This window comes from Sciurus carolinensis, chromosome 6 (genome assembly GCF_902686445.1).
Source record: "Sciurus carolinensis chromosome 6, mSciCar1.2, whole genome shotgun sequence".
NCBI lineage: Eukaryota > Metazoa > Chordata > Mammalia > Rodentia > Sciuridae > Sciurus > Sciurus carolinensis.
The window spans coordinates 8982176-9007624 of NC_062218.1; the positions used below are offsets into that span (position 1 = coordinate 8982176).

The 25449-nt window shown below is 47.0% G+C and overlaps 1 protein-coding gene across 4 annotated transcripts in view; it reads right to left on the reverse strand.

The window, feature by feature from the left end:
• Window positions 1-2380: 2380 nt before the first annotated feature.
• Window positions 2381-25449, reverse strand: part of Ctnnd2 (catenin delta 2) — an 856033-nt gene continuing 832964 nt past the window's right edge. For all 4 annotated transcript variants that reach the window (XM_047555397.1, XM_047555396.1, XM_047555400.1 and 1 more), the window contains 4 exons: window positions 22895-23021; window positions 17750-17881; window positions 11138-11211; window positions 2381-3528 (listed from right to left, as the gene is read on the reverse strand). In XM_047555397.1, coding sequence (XP_047411353.1) covers window positions 3268-3528; window positions 11138-11211; window positions 17750-17881; window positions 22895-23021 — 594 coding nt within the window. In that variant the 3' untranslated portion in view covers window positions 2381-3267. The remainder of the gene's footprint in view (window positions 3529-11137; window positions 11212-17749; window positions 17882-22894; window positions 23022-25449) is intronic.

A 25449-nucleotide genomic window follows, 5' to 3' on the forward strand; every position in this document is an offset into this window, starting at 1 on the left:
AAACTTCACCTAGGTCAGTGCCAGTAAGATATGACTCTGTGTCACCCTAATTCCTAGAAATTTGATATTTTATTGCTTAACCCGTAATTGTTAATGAGGACTGAAGTATTAATGTGTGATATTACAGCTGAACCGGTATTGAAAGATCTCATTTTTTGAAGTGTGAATGCCATTTATAATGGTGTGGTCTAAATGTTCCTTCACCAGACCCTGGTGATCAGCATTCAGGTCTCTGCTCTTCTACCAAACGTCTGGGTTTTACATCTGAGCAAGCGCACTGGGTGTATTTAGTGTCTGCCATATAGAACTGAATGGAAAAAGAAGCTGTGCTAGCTGTTTTTCCTTTTCCTCTGAAAAATACCATTCCCATCTCGTAGGATGATCCAGGGTCTGGAGGCTCTTGTAGACTCAAGAGGCAGCCACTTGGGGGAGGGATCTTACTTGCTCATCAGCACAGTGAAAGCAAAACCAAAGGTTTCTTGCCACTTGAGGCTTTTAACCAACACGTCTCTTTATATATCATCAGTTGAACAACTTTACCAAGGGACCCTGTGGGCCTGCATGCCATTTTCAGTTTAGTTAAGACCCATCTATCTAGTTATCTACCCATAATCTATTTTTCTTCCTTCCTTCCTCTCCCTTCCTTCCTTTCCCTTCCCCTTCCTTCCTTCTTTCTTTCTTTCTTTCTTTCTTTCTTTCTTTCTTTCTTTCTTTCTTTCTTTCTTTCTTTCTTTTCTTTCTTTCTTTCTTTCTTTCTTCTTTCTTTCTTTCTTTCTTTCTTTCTCTTTCTTTCTTTCTTTCTTTCTTTCTTTCTTTCTTTCTTTCTTTCTTTCTTTCTTTCTTTCCCCTCCCTTCCTCCCTCCCTCCCTCCCTCCCTTCCTTCCTTCCTTCCTTCCCTTCCATCTATCAGCTATCTTCTGTTTGGCCTGCCTATCATCTATCTCTATGTGTATTTATGAAAAGAAAAACAGGATTGGCTTGAGTAACTATACACACTTTAAATTTCCTTCTTCTCCCTGCAGCTGTGATTCCAGAGGTTCCTGAATGAATCAGTTAACCACAGTCTGGTACCATGTGCCCTCAAAGAACTATAGACAGCAAATACATCCTTGGTCTTCAAGAGTTGTTAATGTGGGCCATGAAATGAGATTCGAAGTCATAAAAAAAACTCACAAGTTCCTGCTAGGAGGACTTTGTTAGCATATGCATTAGTTTTCCCCTCACAACTCTGAGCAAGGAAAGCATCCCACTGTTCACTTTTGGGAAGGTTGAACCAGTTATTAGGTTGTGGATAAGTAATGTCTATACCACACTCTGCCTTTATGAACTTGACAATTTCATTCTACTACACAGATGAAGAGCAGCTCTGCTTTAATGCTGTATATTTCTCTCTCTCTAGAAGTAGGGGTGGGAACATTTTTTTGAGGAAACCCAGACACCTGGAATCCTACAGTAAACAAAGCTTCAAGGTCCAACTTCTATGTAATCTTTAGGAAATTCATATGTAAGTTTCTGTCTGCTGCTCTATTCTGGAAATTAACATTTCTAAAAATAGGCACAAATGAAGTATATTGGGATTGCTGTTAAATTTGGAGAAAGAACCATGACTTTAGACTTTGAGCTGAATTAAACTTTGTGGCGTGAAGGGGAGTAAATTTTAAAGGAAGATGGCAGCCAATTTCTTTTGTTATTTATTTTTTTATTTTTTCCAAGAACAGTTAACATTTACTAGGCACCTATTGGCCTCAGTCACTTGCATCTAAAGAGCGAAGCTAATTCACCCACAGTCCATGTTCTTTGAAATGGTCAGCCTTATTTCTTAGCTCTGTTAACCACTAGTCTAACATTAGCTTCAAGTTCAGTTTTAATCATCTATCCCATAATTGTCTACTGCTCCCTGCCACAAACAAAAAGTCTGGGGGGGGAATAAGGCGAGCAGTTTACATTTTCTGTGGACACTTCAAGTAATTGGCCCCAAAGTGAAATTATCGATTGGCCATGGTTTGTAGTGTTTTCTGAGGGTGTAAAACGTGGAAGGAAATTGACCTGTAGAAAGAGTTGGTATCCAAGAATGTGTGAACGTGTGGAAATCCTATCACTTCACTTCAACTGGCCTAATATCCTGAGTCACTAGATGGTCAGAAGAATAGATACAGTATGAAAGGAACAAACTGATGTACATTGATACTAGAACCCCAAAACAAAGTCTGCACAAGATGAACAGCAAATGAAATCGCTTCTATCAAAATAAAATCTCACACAGGTCATTTTTCCCTACGTACATGGACATACACACACCCACACACGCACAGACGCACAGCAAGGATGTGTATTTTTGTAAGCTAGGTCCTTGGAAATAGACATTCTTAGCAAATATGGATGACAGATCAATTGTAATTTATTTTCTTTTAACACTGTATCATCATAAAGAAAACTGGTATAAATGAAAAAATCTATTTCAAATATCTACATCTAAAATTTTAGGCAGTGGAAAAGCACTTTGTTGACAAGGAGAGTGGAATGATGGATGTTAATCGTCAGGAACTGCTGAACGCCTCGTTAGTTGCCACAAACAAATTCACATATCAGAACGAACAATACTGCTAAATATTCCTTTTTTTCCTTTTTTTTTGTTTTTTTGTTTTTTGTTAAAACATACTGGGAGAAAGAAAAGAAAAGAAAAAACTGGAAATCCATACATCTTCCAAAAGTTTGAAATTGAAGCAATATTTAGAACCATAGATGAGGAAACACGGCGGCATTGGTGTAATATACACAATGCGCTCTTCTTCTTTAATCTGTAATGTACATCAAATACTTTACAACAATGCATTAACAAAAGGCAAGAAACATCTTGCTATACAGAGGAACCCCAATGCAACTTGAAGCCTAGAGTCACAACGGATGAAGAGAGTAAACAAAGCGTGAGAAGCCGTCCCCCATAAGTGCCTAAACTCTTCTGTGTCTTGTGCTTAACTAACCTCACCGCCCGCCGCCCTGGCCCTCTCCTCTCCCCTCCCTCCGCTGCCTTCTCTGTGAAGCGCTGTCACCCTACAGCTCAGACCAGAGTGGCCCGCTGTCTGCTCAGGATCGCCCTGGCTCCCTCCCGATTTCCCGTTATGGTTCGATCTGTGTAGCTCTCTAAGACAGCTGTGCAGATGGCTCACTGGTTACCGCAGCCCCCTACGGAACAGGCTTGAACAAACTAAACTGGCGGGGAAGGAATGTCTGGTGTATGCATGCACATGCACTGCTCCGCCGCCCGCCTCACACCCAGGAGTCGGGCGAGGCCGGGTAGTGGCTCGTTTCATAGTTCAGTTCGCTGTAGGGACGGGCGGCCGAGTAGAAGTCGACGTAGTTGCCCGTGGACTTGAGGCCCAGGTGCATGGTGTACTCGCTGGCTGGAGGGCGGTGGTGGACCTGGTCCTCGAAGAAGGACTCGTCGTAGTTTCTCGTGGAGTTCTGAAAAGGCTGGTAGGCCTCGTAATCCTTCCTGCTGGGTTCCTGGGGGACCGGCTGTGCTGAGCCCTGTGCGGGGGAGGGAAGAGCCAGGCTGGGTCAGCTCGATTCCGGCAGCGCCCTCCCACCAGGCCACTCACCGGGCTGGGGGACAGCCCACTTGCTGCTGGGCATTCACCCCGGAGCCTTCCCCAAATGCTGCTGCCTTTGTTTTTTTTTAAGGAAAAAAAAATATTAAATTGATCATAGCTATGGGAGAGGTGTGACGGTCCCACACAGGTGTCCAGAGTAGCATGATCCAACAGTGTAATATTCCTCTCTTGGAATATTCGTCAGTTATCTGTGCTGGGAACCTGTGAACCACCCTCTTTATAAAATGTATGGAATGTCTTGTGTCCTGTGGTCACTCTGTGGTGACGCAGAACACCAGGGCTGTTCCTCCTGTAACTGGGGTTTGGGCTCAGCATCACCTCCTTTCCTCCCACACCCCAGCCTCTAGGGACCCCTACTCTCTGCTTCCATGACCCAGCTTGCAGGCATGCGTGAGAACATGTTCTGGGTCCGGTTTTTTTCACTGAACACTGAAATGTCCAGTTCCGTCCCTGGTGCTGCAGATGACGGGATACTATTCTCTTTGTGGCTGAATGATGTGCCTCCCCGCACCCGTAATCACGCATTTCTTTTCAGAATCGGTTCTTGGGTCCACAAATTATCATTCACATAAACTTTCCCTCATTATCACGGTGGCAAAGTAGACATAACATAAAACTGGCCCTGGTGTCCATTGTAGAATGCTGGGTCTGTGGCTTAGCACATCCCACCCGCCCCCTCCCACCACTTCCTGCTCACCCGACACAGGAACTCGCACTCACCACACACCATGCCCCCTCCCCCGCCCCGGCACCCACACTCCATGCTCTCTGAGTTTGCCTGCTTCAGAGCCTCAGATCCACAGAGCTCTTCAGGATCTGTCCCTGTGTGTCCAGCGTTTTCTCTCGGCATCATGAGTTCATGGTTCATTCATGTTGTCACATGTGCCAGAGTGTCCCTGCTTTGGACATTAATGAGATTCCCTTATGGGGCAGCCCATGTTTTGCTCATCTTTCCTCTGCTTGTGGACACTTGGGCTCTTCCCGCCTCCTGGCTCTTGCAAGGGAGGCTGCTCAGGTCATGGTGTACGAGTGTCTTACATCCCTGCTTTTCCTTCTCTTGGGTAAGTACCTACTAAAGGGTACTTAACTTTTCAAGGAAGCACCAAGCTGTTTACCATAATGGCCACACTATTTTACTACATGACCTTTTAAAATTAAAGTGGGGTAGACCAGAAGCTGCAGAACCCCAGGACTTTACTTTCATCTTTTCTGCATTTCCTGGGATCACACATAGGTACTGCAATCTCCAGGGGACAGTGAAGATGTCAAGGTCGAATGGCCACTCAGGAATCATCCCTCCAGCAGAGGGCCATCATCAGTATGCTCCTGACCCCTGCGTGCACACGAGGGACCGAGGCTTCCCTGTGGTGGGGCCACTCCCTCACACCTGCCTAAGGGACCAGGGACCACAGCCTTAGATACACAAACACTCTGCACTCTGGGGGACAAAAACGTCCCCTAACTGGTGCTATTAAGAACTGGTTGAATCAGGTATGCTGTGGGACGAGGCCTTTGATTAGCAGGGCGGGGCCTTCAGAATTGTCCGGTTTCCCATAGTGCACCTCAATACGCCCCTTTATGCTTTCCCCTCTGCCTGTTACCGTTTGATAAATGGGCCTAGACATATTCAGGGATTACAGGAGCCTTCAAGATACATGAAGTCAAGAATTAGTTCCCTCTACTTGGCTTCAGGGAGACTGAGACCAGAGTGTTCATGGGCTGATAATACATTGACTAGCATTTGCACCTGGGGGCAGAACTAGCCTTTTCCCTTATGGCTGGCTGTGGGTTCCTCTCCAAGTGTCTGCCCCTGAAGTAAGCAGAACCTCCCAAGGTGTGGGGTAAGGGAGACCCCCAACTAGTGCGTACTACAGGGATGTGCCAGCTCTGCTACGTCCAGTCACTGGGGAGGAAGTCTGGTTTCAACCATAAAACGGTCTTTAAAAAATACAGTTAGATAACTTTCCAGCATTCAGTTATTCCCTATTAATTTAACTAAAGGTTCAGCATGGAAACACCCTCTAGAAATTGGTCTCAGTTAGTAAATAATGATTTGCAATTAGCACGTAGTGTGTGAGTGAATGCCTCTAATGGCCTGCACATATTTCTTCTCTCAAGGAAGTGAAACTCCCTCTTTTATATGTAATTGATTTATGCTAGTATCGAACTGCTCTTCAGAGAAGCAGTGGTCCATCACAGCAGTGTCCAGTCCGTTCACATGTCTAGTTAGTGGTGGCTGAATGCACCATCTTCAACATTTAACAAATTCTGCTTTGTTTACTCTTCATGTATATGTCTATCCATATTGATATCATCCACCCATCCATCCGTCCATCCATCCATCCATCCATCCATCTTTAATTAGAGGAGAGGAAACTGAAGTTCAGAACCATTATGCAATGACTTCAGGACATCCTGGTGAGTGAGGCTGTGGAGCTGGACTTTGAACACATGCCTGGCCGACTCTAAGGCCTGTGTTCTCTTTATAATGCCAGTAGTTTCAACAGAGTCATGGTGGTCAAACCTTGGAGGGACGTCCTCACTGAGCTGACTCTGGGTTCTATGATAAGCAAGGAGGTCAGTGGAAAAAGACCAATAAGAGGTGTGTCTTGTGCTGGTCTTCACCTCCAGAGGGGCACTGCTGGAGACAGGAGGACGTCAGGAAGTCACTCATCTGACTGTGGCTGCTGCTTTCATTTCTAGGGTCAACTTATTACACATTTTTTTTTTTTTAACTATTGTCATGTTCTCTCTGGTTGGTGCACATTTTAGAGCTGGGTATAAGCTTATTATCTAAAACACTTACTTTCTGTTCATAGAGTCCCGTATCCACCCCTTCTAAGGCTTAGTGGCTGAGTTCTAAGTGTACAGGTCAAGAAAGTACTTAGGATGGGTGGTGGGTGGCACTGTTGCATTGGCAGGGACTGGACTTGCTCACTGGTCTGTTGGTATGAATGTCAGCTGGTGAAACATATCTATAGTGGAGAAATGTTGATGAATTTTATAATTTTCTCTAAGGAAATATCTGAATGTGTTCAAAATTTGGCAGATGAAATGCTCTCAACTATAAGCCCGTCCCATAAAAGAACTAAAAATAAGTGCATTAAAAATATCGTGCATAAACCAGATTTCTATGAAGGAAGAATGACCCTGTGTAGCAGTGGGAATTTCTAAATTTGGGTGTCTGCTGTGGTCTGGAGAAGCTCTGGCTCACCCAAGGAGTCTGAGGCTGTGGCTGGCTTTGCCTCAAGGCAGGATCCTCTCCAGGAAGGGGAAGTATGACCAGCTCACTTGGGGGTTGTGGGGACCACGATCTTTGTGCTTGTCCTGTGACTCCTGTCCTTGTAAATCATCTTTGCTTGACTTTTCCCTCAGTAGTAGAATGTCTGATACAAATTATGGAGCATGGTTCCAAAAGACCCCCCAACTCTGTCAGCATGAGAACAGAAGACTTCTTTGAGGTTGCTCCTCACCAAGTCGTCCAGCGCTCTGGTTTGGATGCGCTCTGTCCCCACAAGGTTCCCATGCTCGAAGTTTGGTCATTGGTAGGTATTTTTGAGCTGGTGGAACCTTAAGAGGTGGGGCCTAGTGGGAGACAAGTGGGTCACGGAGGCACCACCTTGGAAGAGATTAATGCTGGTCTTCCAGACTGAATTCATTCTGTAGAAAACAGGCCTTTATAAAGTAAAGCCACCCAAGCGCTTGGCCTCATTTGGATGCAGTCATTTTCCCTTTTTGCTTCTCTGCCAGGTTGTAATGTAACCACCAGGACTTCACCAGAGGCTGGAACTCTGGAGCCTCCTGATCTTGAACTTTCAACTTCCCAAACTGGGAGTTAAATAAACCTCTTTTCTTTATACATAACCCAGACTCAGGTATTTTGTTATAACTACAGAAAACCGACCCATACAACCAGCACACTGGATTTATTTTGAACACAAGGGAAATTCTGCCCATATAAAATCTTCAAACTTTTCCATACTGGGGAATCTGAAGAGTCAGAGTATTAAGGAAGGAGACCAAGTGGCAATAAGCTCAGTGGTTCTCAAATTGTGTTTCCAGTAGCATCCGCACCACTCCCTGGGAACTTGTTCAAGATGCAAATTATTGGGCCCCACACCAAACCTACTGAACCAGAAACTCTGGGGTTGGGGTTCAGCAATCAGTGTTTTAACATCCCTTGGGGGAGTTCTGACTCATGCCCAAATTTGACAACACTTGGCATAGAAGAGGGAAAAGTGGAACAAGGAGACAGAAAAACCAGGTGGAGGGAAGCAGTAATTTGAAAACTGGTTATCAAAACACCAAATTCTAGTTTAAAAACAAAAAGCCTATTGTTAAATAAAGTTGAATAAGATATTTCTTTTTATAAGAATGGAATAGATAGGTAGAAACTCAACAGAACTTTCAGAGAATAAAAGTCATTAATGCTTTCAAATGATGCCTGTGATCCACTGACCCCAGACATAAACTCCTAGGACCACAAACTCTATTTACACAATTAGTTGTTTCTTCTAGGAGTCATTAAGCTCTGGATTCACTGAATATGTAAATGGGGTTCTAGGTAGTCACAAAGGCAGCACCAAAGCAGAGCCTGGCTCCTTTCGCCCTGAGTCAAGGGAAGCCTGGATCATAGGGGATGCCCTGACTCCATCATACCCAACCTGCTTCCAGAGCTGCTACCTCGTTCTCAGCCCTCATAGTCTTTAGCCTCCTCTTGGAGACCCTCCGGGAACTTGATTCTCTAAGTGAACTGCTTCCTCTAGAAGACTGGTTGCTTCCAGCCTCCTCTGTGAGGTTCCTGAGGCCTAATTGGTCATTGAGACAGAGAAACCCTAAATGAACTCCAGAACATTCCTCCCAGTTAAACTGTTCAGACTACAAATTTACTCCAATAACAGAGTCTACCATAGGTACGACATTCTATTCCATTCTCCAGGTTCAATGGCTTATGATCATGATTTCCTTGGAATATTTTTTTTAGGGGGAAAAAACTCTCTTTGGTGGATATTTTTCAAATGCTGCTTCAGGTCAGAATAGGATGACCAGCCCAATCGCCCACTTCCCTTTACTGCCCTGCTCAGGAATAATGAAGGCACCGAAGTACCACCAGACCACAGGCTCAGCTCTGTGGGGGCTCCCCTCTGCTCATGTTCATTTTCTGAGGGGACAGCAGGTGTTCAGCAGCATTCACCAGAACCTGTGTGGCCCTGAGGCTTCACTCTGAGACTGAACTCTGGGGAATGCAGGGGAAAGACTACCCTGGACTGGGCTCCCTCCACTGCAGGACACCATCTTGGCACATCAATTCTAATTGGTGTAAAGGCCCAGAATATTCTTAAGATGTGCCCCTTAGGACAGTTATGGCCTGTCTCTACATCTAGACAGCGGGCAGTCCTCTGGAGCCCCCTGTAGCCACATCATGACATGCCAAGGACTCCTGGGCCACATCAGGTGCTTTCTCATTGCCAACAATGTGGGATTCCTTAGAGAGGAGGGCTGGTGGGGAATTTACAGATTCTGCTGATGAGCTTCTCAGTTATACTCTTGGATGCAAAATCAGTGTCCTAGTGCCTCCTGACAGGTCTCCTTAAGAGCTGGAGAGAGTCTGCGCACTGCACTAAGGAATTTTGTGGTACTTGCTATAAGAAAAGTGGCTGATTTCCACAGGAGGTGGCATTCCCACACGTTTTTTTCTGTTTCCCTTTATGCTCAGACAGGCATGTTGGCATGTGTGCAGTTGTGGGCCTTGCTGGTGACCTCCTGTCTAGTGCTCGTGACCCAATTTATTTATTTGTGGACTTCCTTGCTTTTAGTAAAGACCAGAGCTTAGGGGAGGGAGATGAGCTGTTAGCAATGTGTCAGGCAGGAGGCAGGGCCACTGTGTTCACCAGGGGGTCACAGACAACACCACGTGTCTTCCAGAATGGCTGCACTTGGACTGGAAAATTGAGAGTGAGAGGTTAATTCCTCTGCTGATGGTCACATCTCCTGGTGACATTTGATTAGGAAAAAAATAACGACTTGCAGTCAAGGAGGCAGCCTGGGGTCCTTCTCCCCTGCCCAGATGGTTCTGCTGGAAGGGGTAGATGCTAGGCTAGCCTGCAGTGTACTGTTCCGAAGCTACACATCGCCCTTCCATGCTTCCCTTCATTTGATTATTAGCACACGGCTCTCAGGTTTATCTCCTTAGCTCAACTTTCCTGAAGTATGGCAGGAACAAAATATATCAGCAGAAACCATTTCTGCTGATGGTTATTAATAGCAACCAGCTCTGAGGAGCCAGTCTTGCTGTGATGCCCACCAAGGGAGGGAGAGAGAGGTTGACAATAAGGTTGTCAATCAAGTAAGAGGCACTGGCTTTGCCTCCTTGCTTTTATAGTTCCTGCAGAGCCACAGAGAAAATGACCCTTCGATGAATGTTTGCTGACTAAAACACACACACAGACTCATATTAGTGAAGGGCCTACTATTCAGAGCTCCTAAAACAAGAATGTTCACACAAATCACTGGAGCATCTTATTAAAATGCAGCTCTGCTGCAGAAGAGCTGGAATGGGTTAGGGCACTAGAGAAGACTCGAAGACTCTCTTCTGCACTTGTAATGAGCTCCCAGGTGATGTAGACTCTGCTGTTCCTCCACTAGACTTTGCTCAGCAAGGCACGTTCAGTGCATTGTATTTGGTTGTTTAGATTAAACTTGATATTTCTGTGTTCTTGGTAACTATCATGTATAATGAGTGTTTTCTTCCTAATTAGAGTTGGCTGGGTTACAGGACCTTTTCAATTCCTGCCCAGAAATTAGACAGTTTCTGCTTAGCAAATGGCATCTTACACTTATCTATTTCGGACCTTCCTTTAGCTTCACACCTATATTAGTCTGGTGTCTCTTGCTATAATGAGACACCTGAGGCTGGGTAATGTTATAAAGAAAAGAGGTTTATTTATCTCACAGTCTGGAGGTCCAGAGGCATGTTGGTATAGGCCTGGCTCTGGTGAGGACCACAGGGTAGATGGCGTGACAATGGCATGTGAGAGAGATCACAGATGAGACAGGAAGCCAGAGGAGGAGAAGGCTTTGTTTCAAACATCTTGCTCACTCTTGAGAGAACTAATTTCAGGTCCCATGAGAATCACCTTAATCACCACTGAGGGTCCCAGTGACCTTCCATTCGGCTCCACTTGTTAAAGGTCTCACCACCTCAACGCCACCACACTGAGGACCCAGTCTCCCACACATGGACCCTGGGGACAAACCACATCCAAACCCAGCAGCACCGCAGCGGGACACATGTTCTGCAGCAGGTCAGGCAGCAGCTAGCACGAAACCCAGCACTGTGTTTGATCTGAGACTCTGAGCCCCGCCCCCACGCCCCCACGTGTGTGCCGCGGCAGGTGAGAGGACGTCAGGCACGTTTCTTCCCCATCCTTGATGATGTGAGGGGAGAGGTAGTTAAATTCTGTAAAATTCGGGCCATTTCACTTGAGGCGAAGGAAGGGTGGGTGGGAAGGCCGCGCTCACCGTACCTGGTTGTGTTTGATGTCCTCGGCGGGCGCACCATAGGAATTCCTGTACAGAGTTGAAATTCCAGTGTTTTGAGCTACGAGCCAAAGGAAAGAGAAGTGTTAGCAAAGAGAGCAGACCGCAGTGAGGAACAGTGGCTACTGAGCCGTCCCCACCCCGCCCAAGCCAGCGGCTCCTCAACCATTCAATAAAGAGATTCCTTGACCCCAGCCTCGTTTTACACAGAGATTTGCAGAAAGAACAGTGGCCCTGTCACCTCCCCACGCCGCCAGCCTCCTCGACACTGCCCACACCACAGCCAGGGTCAGGACGTGCCACACAGAGGCCACCTCACCAGCGTCGTCGCCTTCTTCTCTGCTGAGAAGGCTTGTCACCTGTACCGAGCATGCAGTCTGGTGGGCGGCTTAGTTTTTAGCTAAAGAATGACAAGAATAACATTGCTAATTCGAGCTCACAGAAGTGCCTGATCATCATTTAGATAATTCATTTCTCCACAGCCCGAGGGACCCGTCGGTGGTGCCTCCTGAATGTTCCCTGTGCGTCTGGGAGGCTGCGGCTCTGAATCTTGCCGGGTGCGGAGACAGGGTGCCTTGCCCACTACGGGTGTGGCCGACAGGAAGGAAGGCCGCCACCAGCTGCCAGCAGCTTGCACGGGCTGAGTGGGTGACTGGGCCTCCTCCTCACCCAGACCCCTCGAGGCACATGCCACAGGCCCTGAGGAAGGGCACAGTTAATGAAAGGTCATGGCTCAAGAAAGCTCAAGAAAGTCTGCTTGTCAAGTGACAGTGGGACACAAGGCACTCTGGAAATAAGAAGGGCTTATCCTTCGTTTCCAGGATCCAAGGGATGAAACTGATCGCACGACACCTGCTCTGTCCGAGGCAAGGTTGCTGTAGCACTAGCTCTAATCAGCCTGTCAAGGTTCAAGTTCACGGCCGCCCGTGGTGACTGTACCTGCAGGCACACGGGAACTGTGCAGCAAACCCCTCTTGGAAAATTCTGCTTGGGAAGCGAGGCGAGAGCACACCTTCAGTTTCATAGACTCTGCAATCCTCCCGGGCGAAGGCACTCCTCTCCCTGGACCACTGAGTCCTCTCTGGAGGCCCAGCTTCCTGTCCCCAAGCTCTGGTTCTCCTCTCACCCTGTTCCCAACCCCCAGAAGGACCACTGTCAGGCAGACTGACTATGTCCCTCCCTCCGCTCATCGATGCTGGAGGGCTGTCCCCACTGAGATGCTCTCCTTCATGGTCCGCCAGGTTCCGCATGACCTGCCCGGCTGACCTTCCACGGCGTCTCTCCCTCCTCTAGAGATGCACCTTGGCTGCCCTGGCCCTCTTCTCTCCATCGAGGGAGCCAAGCTTGTTTGGCTTTGGGGAGACCGTACTTTGTTTTTTCTAGTTGTAGGTGGACAGGATTCCTTTATTTTATTTATTTGTATGTGGTGCTGAGGCTCCAACCCAGTGCCTCACACGTGCTAGGCAAGCGCTCTGCCGCTGAGCCCAGCCCCAGCCCCAGGAGACTGTGCTTGATCTTCCTTCTAGGATTTGCTTCCCCCGGACTCTGGCGGCCTCCTAGTATTGAGGTGCCACCTCTCTGCCCAGGGCGGTCCCAGCCGGGACCCCGACTCACTGCTCCAGTGAGTCCCTTCATGCCACACAATATGGCACAGTGTTATCCTGCTGTGACGTGTCTCCTGATGACCTGCCACAATGCCTGCCTGTGCCGACTAGAGCAGAAGCTCAGGAGGACAGAGACGGTGGGACTTGTCACCATCGTACACGTCCCCAGAGCCTGGCACAGTGTGGCCTCTGTGGACACTCAGAGTCAGTGCTCGGTTTGCTGAATGAGTGAAAGGAGGCGCAAACCCCAGAAGAGTCTGCCGCCAGAGCTCCAGCTCCCGACAGAAAGCATCCCTGCAAAGCTGACATATTGTTCTCTCTGTTGCTTAGAATAAAATGCAAGGGTGGGGGGCTGGGGGCAGGTGGCTAGACACCGGTGCTGGTAGAGCTCGACCCCTCCCTGTTACACTCCCTCCTGGCAGTTCCTGCTCAGCTCCTGGCCACTCACCTGTTAGACGGGACTTGTGGTTGAATGGCAACATGAGGCAGGTCTCCATGGATGCCCTGCCCTGGTGTGTCTGAGCCGAGTGGACAGAGAAATGCCACTGTGGCCTAGAGATGAGGCGGCCCCCAAAGCTCACGAGAGACAATGCAAGAACATTCCGAGGTGAAACGACTGGGTTACGGGAACCTGAACCCAATCCGTGCATTAAACCCCTGATAGGGATTAACTGGGTGGTGACTGGGCAGGTCGGGTGTGGCTGGAGGAGACAGGTCCCTGGGGCGTGACTCGGGTTTATATTTTGTCCCTCTCTGCTTCCTCTGCTGTGTCCTCAGCTGCTTTTCTCAGCCACACCTTCCACCATGATGTTCTGCCTCACCTCGGGTCCAGAGCTATCAAGTCGGCCAACCCTGGACTGAACCTCTGAAACCAGGAGCCAAAATAAACTTTTGCTTCTCTACGTTGTTCTTGTCAGGTCTTTTGGTCACAGAGATGCAAAACTGACTTAAACAGATGCTTTTCTTTTTTGTATCATCCCCCAAACACCCAGATTCCAACGGAATCAACATATTGAGGATTAGGATGGCTTTAAAAGGCATGCGTGAGAAACTGGCAAAAACGGCACAGACCATCTGATGGAAAGGCGTTTGGGAAGCTCAGATGGGAGGGCGAAATCCCTGGATCAACTTAAAAGTCAGGCGAGCAGCTGAGGAGCAAGCAGCCCTGCCTTGGGCGAGCATCCACACCTAGAGGTTTCTTCCTAGGCAGCACGACTGCGAGAAACAGCTGTCAGAGTCCTGCAAGCCTCAGTGAACAGCTGACTGGGTTCCTGAGGACTCCTCAGAGGAGAGGAACCCTGAGGATAGGAGATATTTGAAGGGACTTCATCTAAGTTGGAAAATGAACCCAGAAGAGGTGGTCAGGGGAGGTCTGGAGCAACATCCTAGAAGCCCTGGATTTCTAAGAGCTAAGTAGGGGAGATGAGGGCTCCGGCAAGGAACTGCTTACACCTCCCTCCACAGGGGGCGTCTGAGGGAAGCCTTCCCAGGGTTTTTCCTGGGCAGAGAGCTTGTTCTGGGTGGGGAATGGCTGGATGTTCCAGATATGAAGATGGTAGAGTTCCAGATAGTTCTCCATACACTGACAATTACATGTCCCTTGAGTTTATTCTTTTCTTGTTAATTTTTAAATTACAATTTTGTGTGTGTGTGACTGGGAATTGAACCCAGGACATGACACATGCTGGGCAGTGCTCTACCACTGAGCAACACTCCAGTACCCTGGGATTTATTCTTTTTTTGCGGGGGGTGGTGGGTAACTGGGGATGGAACTCAGGGCACTCGACCACTGAGACACATCCCAGCCCTGTTTTGTATTTGATTTAGAGACAGGGTCCCACTGAGTTGCTTAGTGCCTCGCCCTTGCTGAGGCTGGCTTTGAACTCGCGGTCCTCCTGCCTCGGCCCCCTGAGCCACTGGGATTACGGGTATGCACCACTGTGCCTGGCTGGATTTATTCTTGAATGAGAAAAAAAATACTGCTTTTGGTGTGGAGGTCACACAAAAAATCTGATTTTGCAGGTAAATACTTGAATGATAGGCATTTGCCAAAGGGCTCCAGAGCAGAGATTGGCAATTCGACCCTTCTATTCCTGTATGGAATATTGGCTCCTACGTGGCTTGGCTGAGGACTTATTCATTCCTCTGTCTGTATAATGGGACAAACAACACCAGCAGCCTTACCTCCAACACCACGAATAGCCTCACACCCAAAACTTATTTTCACCAACACCTCCACCACCTGCACCAAAACCACCCTGGCCAGCACCATCCCACCACCAGCCTCATTACCACCCTCGTCATGTCCACCACCACCACCACCACCACCACTACCACCCCTCTTCCTTTGTAGCCACCCTACCAGCGTTTCTGTGATGACAACAGTAGATTTTACATTGGTCTTATTGGCTTCAGACGAACCTTCCCTATGTACACGCATTCAATAAAGATCTCAGTGTTCTAGGCTTGCTGCATGATTGATGGTGCAGTTTTGAATTGCATTTTTAAGTAAGTTAGAGCAAAGCTGTTTAAGCCTTTAATGAGGTTTGAAGATTTATGTATATCTCAGTAACAGAGTTGTCAAGATTCCTGCCATTTCCTAGGAAGGCTGAACATGGGAAACATCAGATTTTATGTTTTATTTTATTATGTGTGGGGGCAGAGTCATGTACTATTGGAACTATCTCACTGTGAACACACCCACCTTTAAAAACCTTCTGAGTGATTCTACTGGACCAGAGAGTTGAAGAGCAACACTAAGTTTAAGTGATAATACTATAATCAATCTCATGATTATTCTCATGACCATCATCTCAATTTGTTGCCCAGACTTCTGGTGATGTGACTTCCTGGAGTGACTGCAAACTGAATGGTCAGGCGAAGTAGGTGCCATTACTAATGCAGAGTCATCTGCACAAAGTGGATTCTGCAGTGAACAGCTCCACTCTAGGGACCCCACATGAAGATTCACAACTTTGTTCATGTTCATTTATGACCGGGGCAACATTCATGGGCTATGGCCTTGTAATGAGCTCAGTTCTCCCATCCAAGGGAAATTTCGGGAGCAACGTGGCATCTGCCCTTGTAGGGTCTGCATGAGGAGGCAGAACGTGGATCTCTGAGTGGGCATGAAAAACATCTGTTTATTATGCTTTGCTTTATGCAGCTGTGCAGAGTTAATGCAGAAAACACAGCCACCAGGGTAAATACATTTGCTATTGGAAAAATTTATCTTAGCTGTCCTGGGTTTGGAAGACATTTTAATAAATCATCCCATTTGTTTATTCTGCTTCCCTGAAGATCTGCATGTAAATAACATCAGAGAAATGTGCCCCCTGCTTTCAAGATTTCTGATAAGAGTGTCTCAGTGTCACTTTAGGGTTGCACCTCTGCACCCCAGTTTAATGAATGATTTAGTATAACTGTGTTCTCTTAAAGCTCTATTACTCATGGCTGACTTTCGGGCAGAACCCATTTCCATGTCTATGTGGTGAAGAACCAAGTAGTCGTCTGTGATATTCCCGCAGCTCTGAAAGTTCTACTTTTATGTATGAACCCCTCTACAATAACATTCCAAATCCTGTTCCTTAAAGGAGGACCGCTGGGACAGGAAGAATATGGAAACCCTGGAGAATGCCCCAAGGAGAACTGCAGAGAAGAAGAGTGAAGACCAGCCAGCAGGGGCAGGCCAGGCAGGAGGAGGTGGTCCACAGATGCCAAGTACACCAGTTCTGGTCTCCTCAGAGTCCCAGCAGGTGAGAAAGGAAGACAATGGGTATAACGATAGTGAGGAGTGAAGGGCTCAGAAGATGAATGCCTCCCTAGAGAGACTGTGCTGGTCGGTTCCTTTCTTATTTATTCATTTTTATTTGTTCTTTTTAGATATACATGACAGAAGAGTCTAGTTTGACATATTATACATACATGGAGCATGACTTCTTCTAATTAGGATCTCATTCTGTGGTTGTACATGAAGTGGAGTTTCACTTGTGGTGTGTGCATATATGAACATAGAAAAGGGATATCTGATTCATTCTACTGTCTCTCCTATTCCCATCTGTGCTTCCTTCCCTTCATTCTCCTTGTCTAATCCAGAGTATTTCTATTCTCTCTGCCTCCCTTTCCCCCATTTTGTGTTAGCATCTGAATATCAGAGAGGTCATTTGGCCTTCGGTTTTTTGGGATTGGTTTATTTCACTTAGCATGATAGTCTCTAGTTTCATCCTTTTATGGGCAAATGCCATAATTTCCTTCTTCTTTATTGCTGAGTAATATTTCATTGTGTGTAAGATGTGTGTATATATATATATACCATGTTTTCTTTATCCGTTCATCTGTTTAAGGGCACCTAGGTTGGTTCCACAGCTTAACTATTGTGAATTGAACTGCTATAAACATAGATGTGGCTGCGTCACTGTAGTGTGCTGATTTTAAGTCCATTGGGTATACCAAGGAGTGCATTCTAATGAAGCTTTCCGGCAAACTGCCATGGTAAGAGGCTAGCCTTATGACAAGAGGAAAAATATCTCCACAGGAGTTCTGAGGGATTCCTTTAAGTCTAACCTCTCCCCTGCTCTCTGTTCCCATTCTCCTTCCCTTCCCTCCTTTCCTAATGGGCAAAGGTGAGCTATAGAGTAACACCATCTTGGAATCTTCTCTACCATGGGTTGTGCCAATGAAGAAGAAATACATATTGACTCTCCTTTCTAACTGGCAGGGATGTGATGAGCTGGACAGGGGAAAAGGAAATAGTAAAGGTGTAGAGAGAACATTTTCTCTTAGTGCTTCCCATCTCTAAGGTGCTCAGTTTTTATATCTTTGCTTAATCTCCTCATTTTCAGTTTCTGGGAATCATGACTATGAAGATCTCAAGTGACCCAACACCTATTAGACCTCCTGAGCTGCAAAGCATGGTGTGCAGGCTGAGGTTCCAGCTTCCTGCCCTGTCCCCGGTCAAGTCAGCTGTCCGAGGAGGAGGCAGGCAGATGCGCTCACCTGTCATGGCGTCTTTCCTAGAAGTGTGTTCGCCTTTAGTTCCATGGTAGGTGGCATTGCTGCTGGTGGACTCATAGTCCGTCTTCCTTTCCTTGAGGCTGATCATTTCCCGAGGTGAAGCTGGGGCACTTGCTAGATGAAGAAATGAGAAGGAAGGTTTTCTGCATCTCATTCTAAGCAAGTTTGCCTTTCCACATGAGCAGTTAAAGCCATAAAGCCGCGGCTCCATCTACGTAAAAGATCTAGGCAGGGCCTCCTGAGAGTTTTTGGTGGTTTTTGCTCTTGAACTTATCACTTTGCGACACTGGTGACAGACTGTGACAACCAGTGTTTTATAGTTAAGGGGAGATGTGTGACTTAGAGGCAGGCATTTGAAGATTACATTCTGGGACCATTTTCCTTAGAGAGAAATCCTGCAGAGACATGAGCTGCCTGAGGCGTATGTGGCAGTTTTAAGAATGAAGACCAGTCTTGGTTTCTTTCTCTTTCCCTGTACCCTCCCCTTCCCTCTCTCCCTGTCTCCATTTCTCCTTTTTGTAAAAAAAAAAAAAATGGATGTGTTTCAGAGGAGCTGTTACAGCTTTGGCATCCCTAATCCAAAAATTCAAAATCTGAAATGCTCCAAAATCAGAAACTTTCTCAGTGTTGTCATTATACCAAAGGTAAAAAAATTCTATACCTGATCTCAAGTGATAGGTTGCAGTCAAAACAGACAATTTTTGTATAAAATTACCTTCAGGATATATGTGTAATGTGCATATGAAACAGAAATAAATTTCATGTTTGGACCAGGTCCTATCTTGAAGATATACCGTGCGCGCATGCGCGCGCATGTGTGTGTGTGTGTGTGTGTGTGTGTGTGTGTGTGTGTGTTTGGGGCCAGGGCCAGAGTATTTCCGATTTCTGGATATAATATGTATGTATATATATGTATGTATATGTCAACTTTTTCACTGCTGGGACTAAAACACCTGACCAGAACAATTTTAAAGGAGGAAAAGTTTATTTGGGGCTCACGATTTCAGAGGTCTCAATCCGTAGATAGCAGGCGCCATTCCTCGGTGCTCTAGGTGAGGTTGAATATCATGGCAGAAGAGTGTGGCAGAGGGAGGCAGCTCACATGATGATCAGGAAGCAGAGAGAAACTCCACTTGCCAGATACAAAATACATACCCCCACACCACGCCCCCAATGAACCACTTCCTCCAGCCACACCCCACCTGCCTCTAGTTACACTCAGTTAATCCCATCAAGGATCAATTCACTGATTAGGTTAAGAGTCTTACCCAGTTATTTCTCTTCCAAACCTTGTATTGTCTCACACATGAGCTTTTGGGGGAGACAACATCTAAACCATAACAATAAACAATATATATATATATATATATATATATCTAGAAGTATATATAATATGTATTATATATTCTGGGTACATACCAATGTGTGTGTGTGTGTATGTGTGTGTGTGTATACATGTAAGACAGAATTCTGAAACACTCTGGTCCCAAGCATTTTGAATGAGGGATGGTCAGCCGGTACTGATAATTAAGAATCCATGTTTTAAAGAAATGCATTTTGATTTAAATGTTATCAATGTTGTCCAAACTGCTCTCAAGGAAGCAGAAGCAGCACCTGTCCACACGGGGTGACCAAGACCACCAAGCTTTTCTCCAGGTGGCCCAGGGCAGGGCCGAGAGCTTCTTCTCCTGACAGGTGTCCCTGCTGTGGCTCCTTGAATGATCTGCACGACAGTCCCTCACACACACCTTACACTTTGGTCACTCCTGGCTGTTGGATCAGGGAATGAGCTCTGCTACTACCAAAATCAGAGGAAAAGTTGAACTTGGAGGCTAAGAAGTGAATCTCAAAGGCTGATTCTTCCTGGGAGATGGAATGGTTGGCAGCACCCCAACCGCCCGGCCAGTGCCGAGATGAGGAAAGCAGGGGCAGCAGCAGGTGTTCTGGGGGGGCAGCCCTGCTCCCACCTACGGGCCATCGGGGTTGCGACCAGTTCTGACCCAAATGTCCCCAGCTTCCTGTGTCCTAGTGCAGTGCTCCCCGTCTTCCTTAACCCAAACACCTGGGAACTCAGGGGCTCCAGCACCGAATCCTGGATGTTTGATCTTGGTGTTTGCATTTTCAGTGACGGGGCCTCAGAGTCCAGGTTTAACTAGCATACCTGGGGGAGATGGAGGATGGGACTCCTGAGGAAGTCTGATTTCTAGCACTAAGTCCTCTTTCCTTTGTAGCATCCAACGCCCTTCCCAGTCAACCTGCTTCCCTTTTAGCATGTGGTTCACCCAGTGCTGGGTCCCTCACCCCAGCCCCGGTCAGTGCACGGGGCTGCTTGCACCCTGAATGCCCCTTCGCTTCACTGAATCACTGAATCTTGTTTGTCAGACTAAGTGTCTTTTGTGTTCAAATCCCTGGTGGGCCCCGGGGGAAGGCAGAGCCCTGGGCCACTCAGCGCTTCCTGATCCTGGGGAGCTCTCAGCCAGCGAGGAAGTGGGTGCTCAACGCCAGCACAAGAGCCTCAAGTGCTCCGGAGAAGTCACGCCAAATGCTGGGAAAGGAAATGGAGTGTTCCCTTCCTGAAAAGTCCTTGACCCCCTCCCAAACCTATCAGAACAAAATCAAGGCTGTCTCTGCTCCACCTGGGACCCCTGGGGGCAAATGACACTGGGTCTGTTGGGGAACGGATGAGGATGGAGGAGCAGGTTAAGAGAGTAAGTCCATAAAACGGGCCCACTCTGCTGACCCCCACACTCTTTCTTTTCCAAGAAGCAATTTCCCTGCAGCCCTGCCCAGCCTCGGTGAACAGGATGCGTCAATTCCTCAGCAATCTACCTATCTGCAGGAGAAATGCGGGCCTGAGGTAATGTCAATGGGAGGGACCAGCAGGCTTTTGTGACCAGATCCTGAAACTCTGGGAGACAAGGATAGTTGCTTCTAACCAGAAAATCTGTAAGGAATTAGAACCGGTCAGCGTGGGCCAAGGTGATCTACAGTTGCCATGACAGTAAGGACTTGGCAGTCTGATGTCAGCTTCTGTCAGTCAAGTCAAGAAGTGGAGCTGGGTAGACTCTCTGGAAACTTTCTGGGATCCCCCAAAAAACTGGGACGTAGGAGAGGCATGTTGTCCCTCTCCTCTCTGAGAGGACCTACTCTTTCCCTTGAGAGTGTCCCCTTTCCCTTTCTCTATTATTTCAATAAACTCATTCCTGTTACTCTGAGTGACAAGTCTGAAATCTTTCTGACCCGATCATAAGAATCGGGGTTCGAAGGGGGTCTTTGTGCTGCCTCAGTTTCCCAGAAGGTCCCAGCCCTGTAACAGGCCACTGCATTGTATTAATATGTGGGGTTCTGAAGCTAAAAGGGGGACCTCTGCAAGAACACCTAAGTCCCTGAGAGCCCCCAGCTGAGCTGAGCTTTGCCCATTTCCTGCTGTTTCCAGAACATGGGTGCCTGTGCTGGAGTCTCAGGCGCCTCCACCACCCTCTGCCCTCTTTTCTGTCTTGCGCTCACCTCTCTTTTCCAGAAAAGTCCCTTCTCTATCTCTCCTACTTTCTCCTGGTGCTACCTATGTAGAGGCTGGCCTTTTAGGAGTCACTGCCATGCAATCACGGAGGGATAATTTTTCGGAGCTTCTTAACCAAAGCTTTTAAAATTAGAGTCTAATACTGCACAGATGGTGGTGTTTATTAAACCACGTCAAGTGTGTAATTATCTCCTGAGACCTCATGCGCAGTGGTGCTTCGAGTCTCCAGTAAATCAGGATTAAGCTCTGGGAAAAATCAAATCATGCAAACAAGTGTTTATTAGGTGTCTCGATGTGCCTGGCCTAGGAAATACCAAGGCACTGGCTGAATGGCTGAGTCCCCAGCCCTGCCTGCTCCTGAGAGGAGGCTGTTCACATCCAGCACCTTCTGAGCTTTTATATCACTTCATCTTCTTTAGTTTTTAATTGAACTTTTTAAAAAAGATACTTTCCTTATGCTTCCTGGGCTCTCTGTTCCTTATTTTTTTAAAGCTGCTGGAAATGTAGGAAAAGAAGCAAAAGAGGCCACCTCTGTGCTGCTAGGTTAGGTGGCAGTGATCCTCATCCGAGGCTGGACCAATCGTCTCCAGCCACAGCAATGCCCTAACCTAGAAGCTTTCTCGGGGCTGGAGAGGGTGGCTCCTGTCAGTCTCAGGTTCCCCACTGGTTTCTGATATTCCTTGTCATTCTGACAGTAAAGACTGGTGTAAGGACTTGCAATTGTCCCTGGGGGTAGAGAGGCCACTTTGCTGGGCAGTGTTTTCTGCCAATGCCTCCAGAATATCCTTTCAGAAAATATGATCTCCTCATCCGGGAGTGGGCGGGAGAGTACGGCAGGGAGGCTGGTGGAAGCCGGCGGAGCTGGGCACGTGAGGGCATAGATTATCTGTCCGCCTTTCATTCTCCAAACAAAATCAAAATGCAGAAGGGAAAAGTTTTAAAAACTTGCACTTTGGTTAAAAGAACAATAAACCCATGCCACTTACATTACTAGATGAGGTGTTCATATTTTATCGTGAATCTTTCCCTCTAATCTTTGGCATTCCTTAAGATAATCGGAAAATGATATAACATAAAATGCTTTTACAGATGAGTGACTGAAGCTCAAAATTTAAGCAAGAGGAATGTGACAAAATTAGAAAATTAAATGGAATGACTTACAAGTTAAAGTTCATTGTAAGAATTTATCAATGATTTGTAGGCAATAATAAAAAGCCATTTAGATACAGAATAGTTCTAAAACCCTCAAAGACATATGTCAAACATGCCATGCCAAAGAAACAGTACATCCTGTATCCTCTACTCCGTTATCCAAATTACAAAAAAGAAAATGCAACTCAAACTTTAAATTTGATGTGCAAACTCTTGATGGTTTTCCTTACACTCGCTCTTCAGTGAAGGCAGTTTCCTGATAGGGATTTCGTGCATGTGAACCTGTTAGAGAATTTGCTCTGAATATGTGCATGCATAACACAAAGTCATTTCATATTCCTAGTCAAAGTTTGAATTGGGGCAGTTTCTCTGGGTGTGTCTCCGCTAAGGGACTGGGGTGAGAGCCTTTGCCCAGGGGAAACCAAGGCCTGGGCTGGCCCGGGGCAGCCTCTTACCTGAGCGGTTGTTGGGAGACACGCGCACAGGGGAGATGGAGGGCGTGCGGGAGGAGGAGTAGGGCCTTTGCCGATCCCTCTCGATGGTTGAAGATGAGGCTACAAAGTGATATTGTGACCATCCATCCTGCAAGAAACAGTGTGCTCCTATTACGTGGAAAGGCAGAGTGATTTTTCATCTCGACATTTGGAAGTTCTAAGCATTTGAATTTGCAAAACATTTCTATAGCATGTCAAAAGAGATTACAGAGCTTCTGGCCATCATCAAGGTTAACAGAGAGAAGGTGAAGGAAGACATGCCCCTTCTTCTCCAGACAGCCTGGCTGGGAGCCCTTGCTTTGAGTGCCTATTTCTTTCCCAAATGTGGAATAAACGGCCTCTTTGCAAACTTGCTTTGACCAGAGGTTTTTATTAAATGCAAATATGATGCTCCGAATGTCAGATGACCCTGAAAATGTTCATCCTTTGCCTGCCTGTCTCCAGCCCTATCTGCCTCCTCTCCTCCTATCTCCGAGTCTCCCCAAAGTGCTTACTCTTCTCTTCTCAGGACCAATCTGTGAGCGATCAGAAGAAGGGGGGCATCCTCCCTTCCCACTTATCTTGCTTACCCTGTTTCCAACCCTCTTCCCTGTCACTGAGGCCCAATCCCTCCTGTCTCAAGGTCTTAGCAGCTGCTGCTCAGTATCCACACTTGACTGCTGTGTTCCCTGTGCCCCAGAGATTACATTTTTAAATATGCAGCAAATTTCAAACGCATGCTACCAAGCCTCCATTAACCTCCTAATATCCAGTTCATATATGAAAAGCATGCATATGATTTTTATTTAAAAACATATAAATACATTATGGATCATTGGGGGAATTTACAAAATGTAAAGAAGACAGTAAGAACAGCTGACGATACCATCTTCCCTGGCCTAGACAGATCCATTAGCATGGTACAGTATTGCCTTCCAGTCTTTCTAAAACTCAACCACACGTCCATCAAACTAAAGTGTCCTAGTACTAATGTTGAAACAAAGAAGAGCAAGTCTTGCTTCACAGAGATAATTGTTTCCAACTCTTTCAGCTTTTCATTTTGAATTATATTAAGACTTTTAAGGGAATTAAATGCTTTATTGAGACTCACTGAAAATATCAACAGATGAAAATGAATAAAGAACAATTCATACTCTTTCCACTATTGTGTCTCTTCATTTATCTAATTTTTGTTATTCCTGTCCCACTTGAATGGAAGGAAAAAGTTCAGATTAGAGGTGAGTTATTTTAAAAGCATTTATTAGGTACTTACTATGGTGCAAGATTCTCTCAATGAGCCCAAGAGCTGGCTGTTAGTATTCTCCCCAATTCACAGAGGAGGAACTTGAGCCTTACAAAGTCAAGAGGGCCCTCAAAGTCAAAATGTAAGCATGTGAAAACATTAAAATTAAAACGTGACGTACTTACAAGTACCTGGGAGAGAAGCAGGGTTAAGGGAGAGGGGTGTGGTGGGCGGGGCTGGGGTGGCTACAGTGGCCGATGGTCAAGGAAGCAGTCGGAAGAGCTAATGCTGTAGCAGGGACTCGGAGAGTGACAAGGACTCACACTCCAAGGACAGAGGAGGGCCTCTCAGCCACAGGATGAACAGAGGCAAAGGTGCTGGGCGGGAACGGGTCTGACTCCCGTAAGGACAAAGGAAAGGCTGCTGTGACCAAGCAGAGTAAGCAAGGGGACCCGGGCAGTGAGAAGCCTTCTGTGCTGAGGAGGGTGTACAGGGGATGGAATGAGGCAGCACCTTCACCAAGAGAGGGGAGCCCAGGCCGCCTCAGATGGGGTGCGGGGAGGAGACAGGGAAGATGCACCCACACTGGAGGACTGGCGAAGGACTTGGCTCTCGAGTGTGGGGCAGAGAAGTCAAGCCCCAGCCTGATGCTTCTGGCGTGAACCAGAATGGCAGGTGCCACTTACTAGGGGAGAACAATGGGAGAGAAGCAGGGTAGGAGGGGAAGCAGGGTCACCTTGGCACAGGGTGGGTTAGAGATGGAACAGGGACAAGAGAACCAAGCAGTCTGTGAACCTGGAGCAAGGCCGTGGCTAGAGAAGAAATTCTGGGGTTCAGCATGTAGATATTATTCAAGAGGATGGATGGAACCATATGTGAGAATGTAAATACAGGAAAGCAGAAGACAGAAGGCCAGTGAGCCCTGGGCACTCCAGAATTTAGAGGGTGGAGAGTCAGGGGTTCTTCTCAGGGCAGAGTAGGAACAAGGTGAGCTGGCAGGAAACCAGGTGGGTGTGATATCAGGCAAGACCAGGAGAGCAGATGCACAAGGAGGAGGAGACCAATCAAGTAAGGAGGAGGACCAAGCCCGTCTGCTGGTCTTGAAAAGATGGAGAACGTCATGGTGGGGACAAAAGCACTTTCTTCGGCCAGTCTGTGAATGTCTCCCTCAAGAAGGCTCAAAAGATAATGGGAACTAATGAAGGCGAGACAGGGAGTCCAGACAGTATGTGGCTATATTCTACCATAAAAGGGCAGCAAAGGAATGGGGCTTGAAGAGAGAGGGATCAAGAGG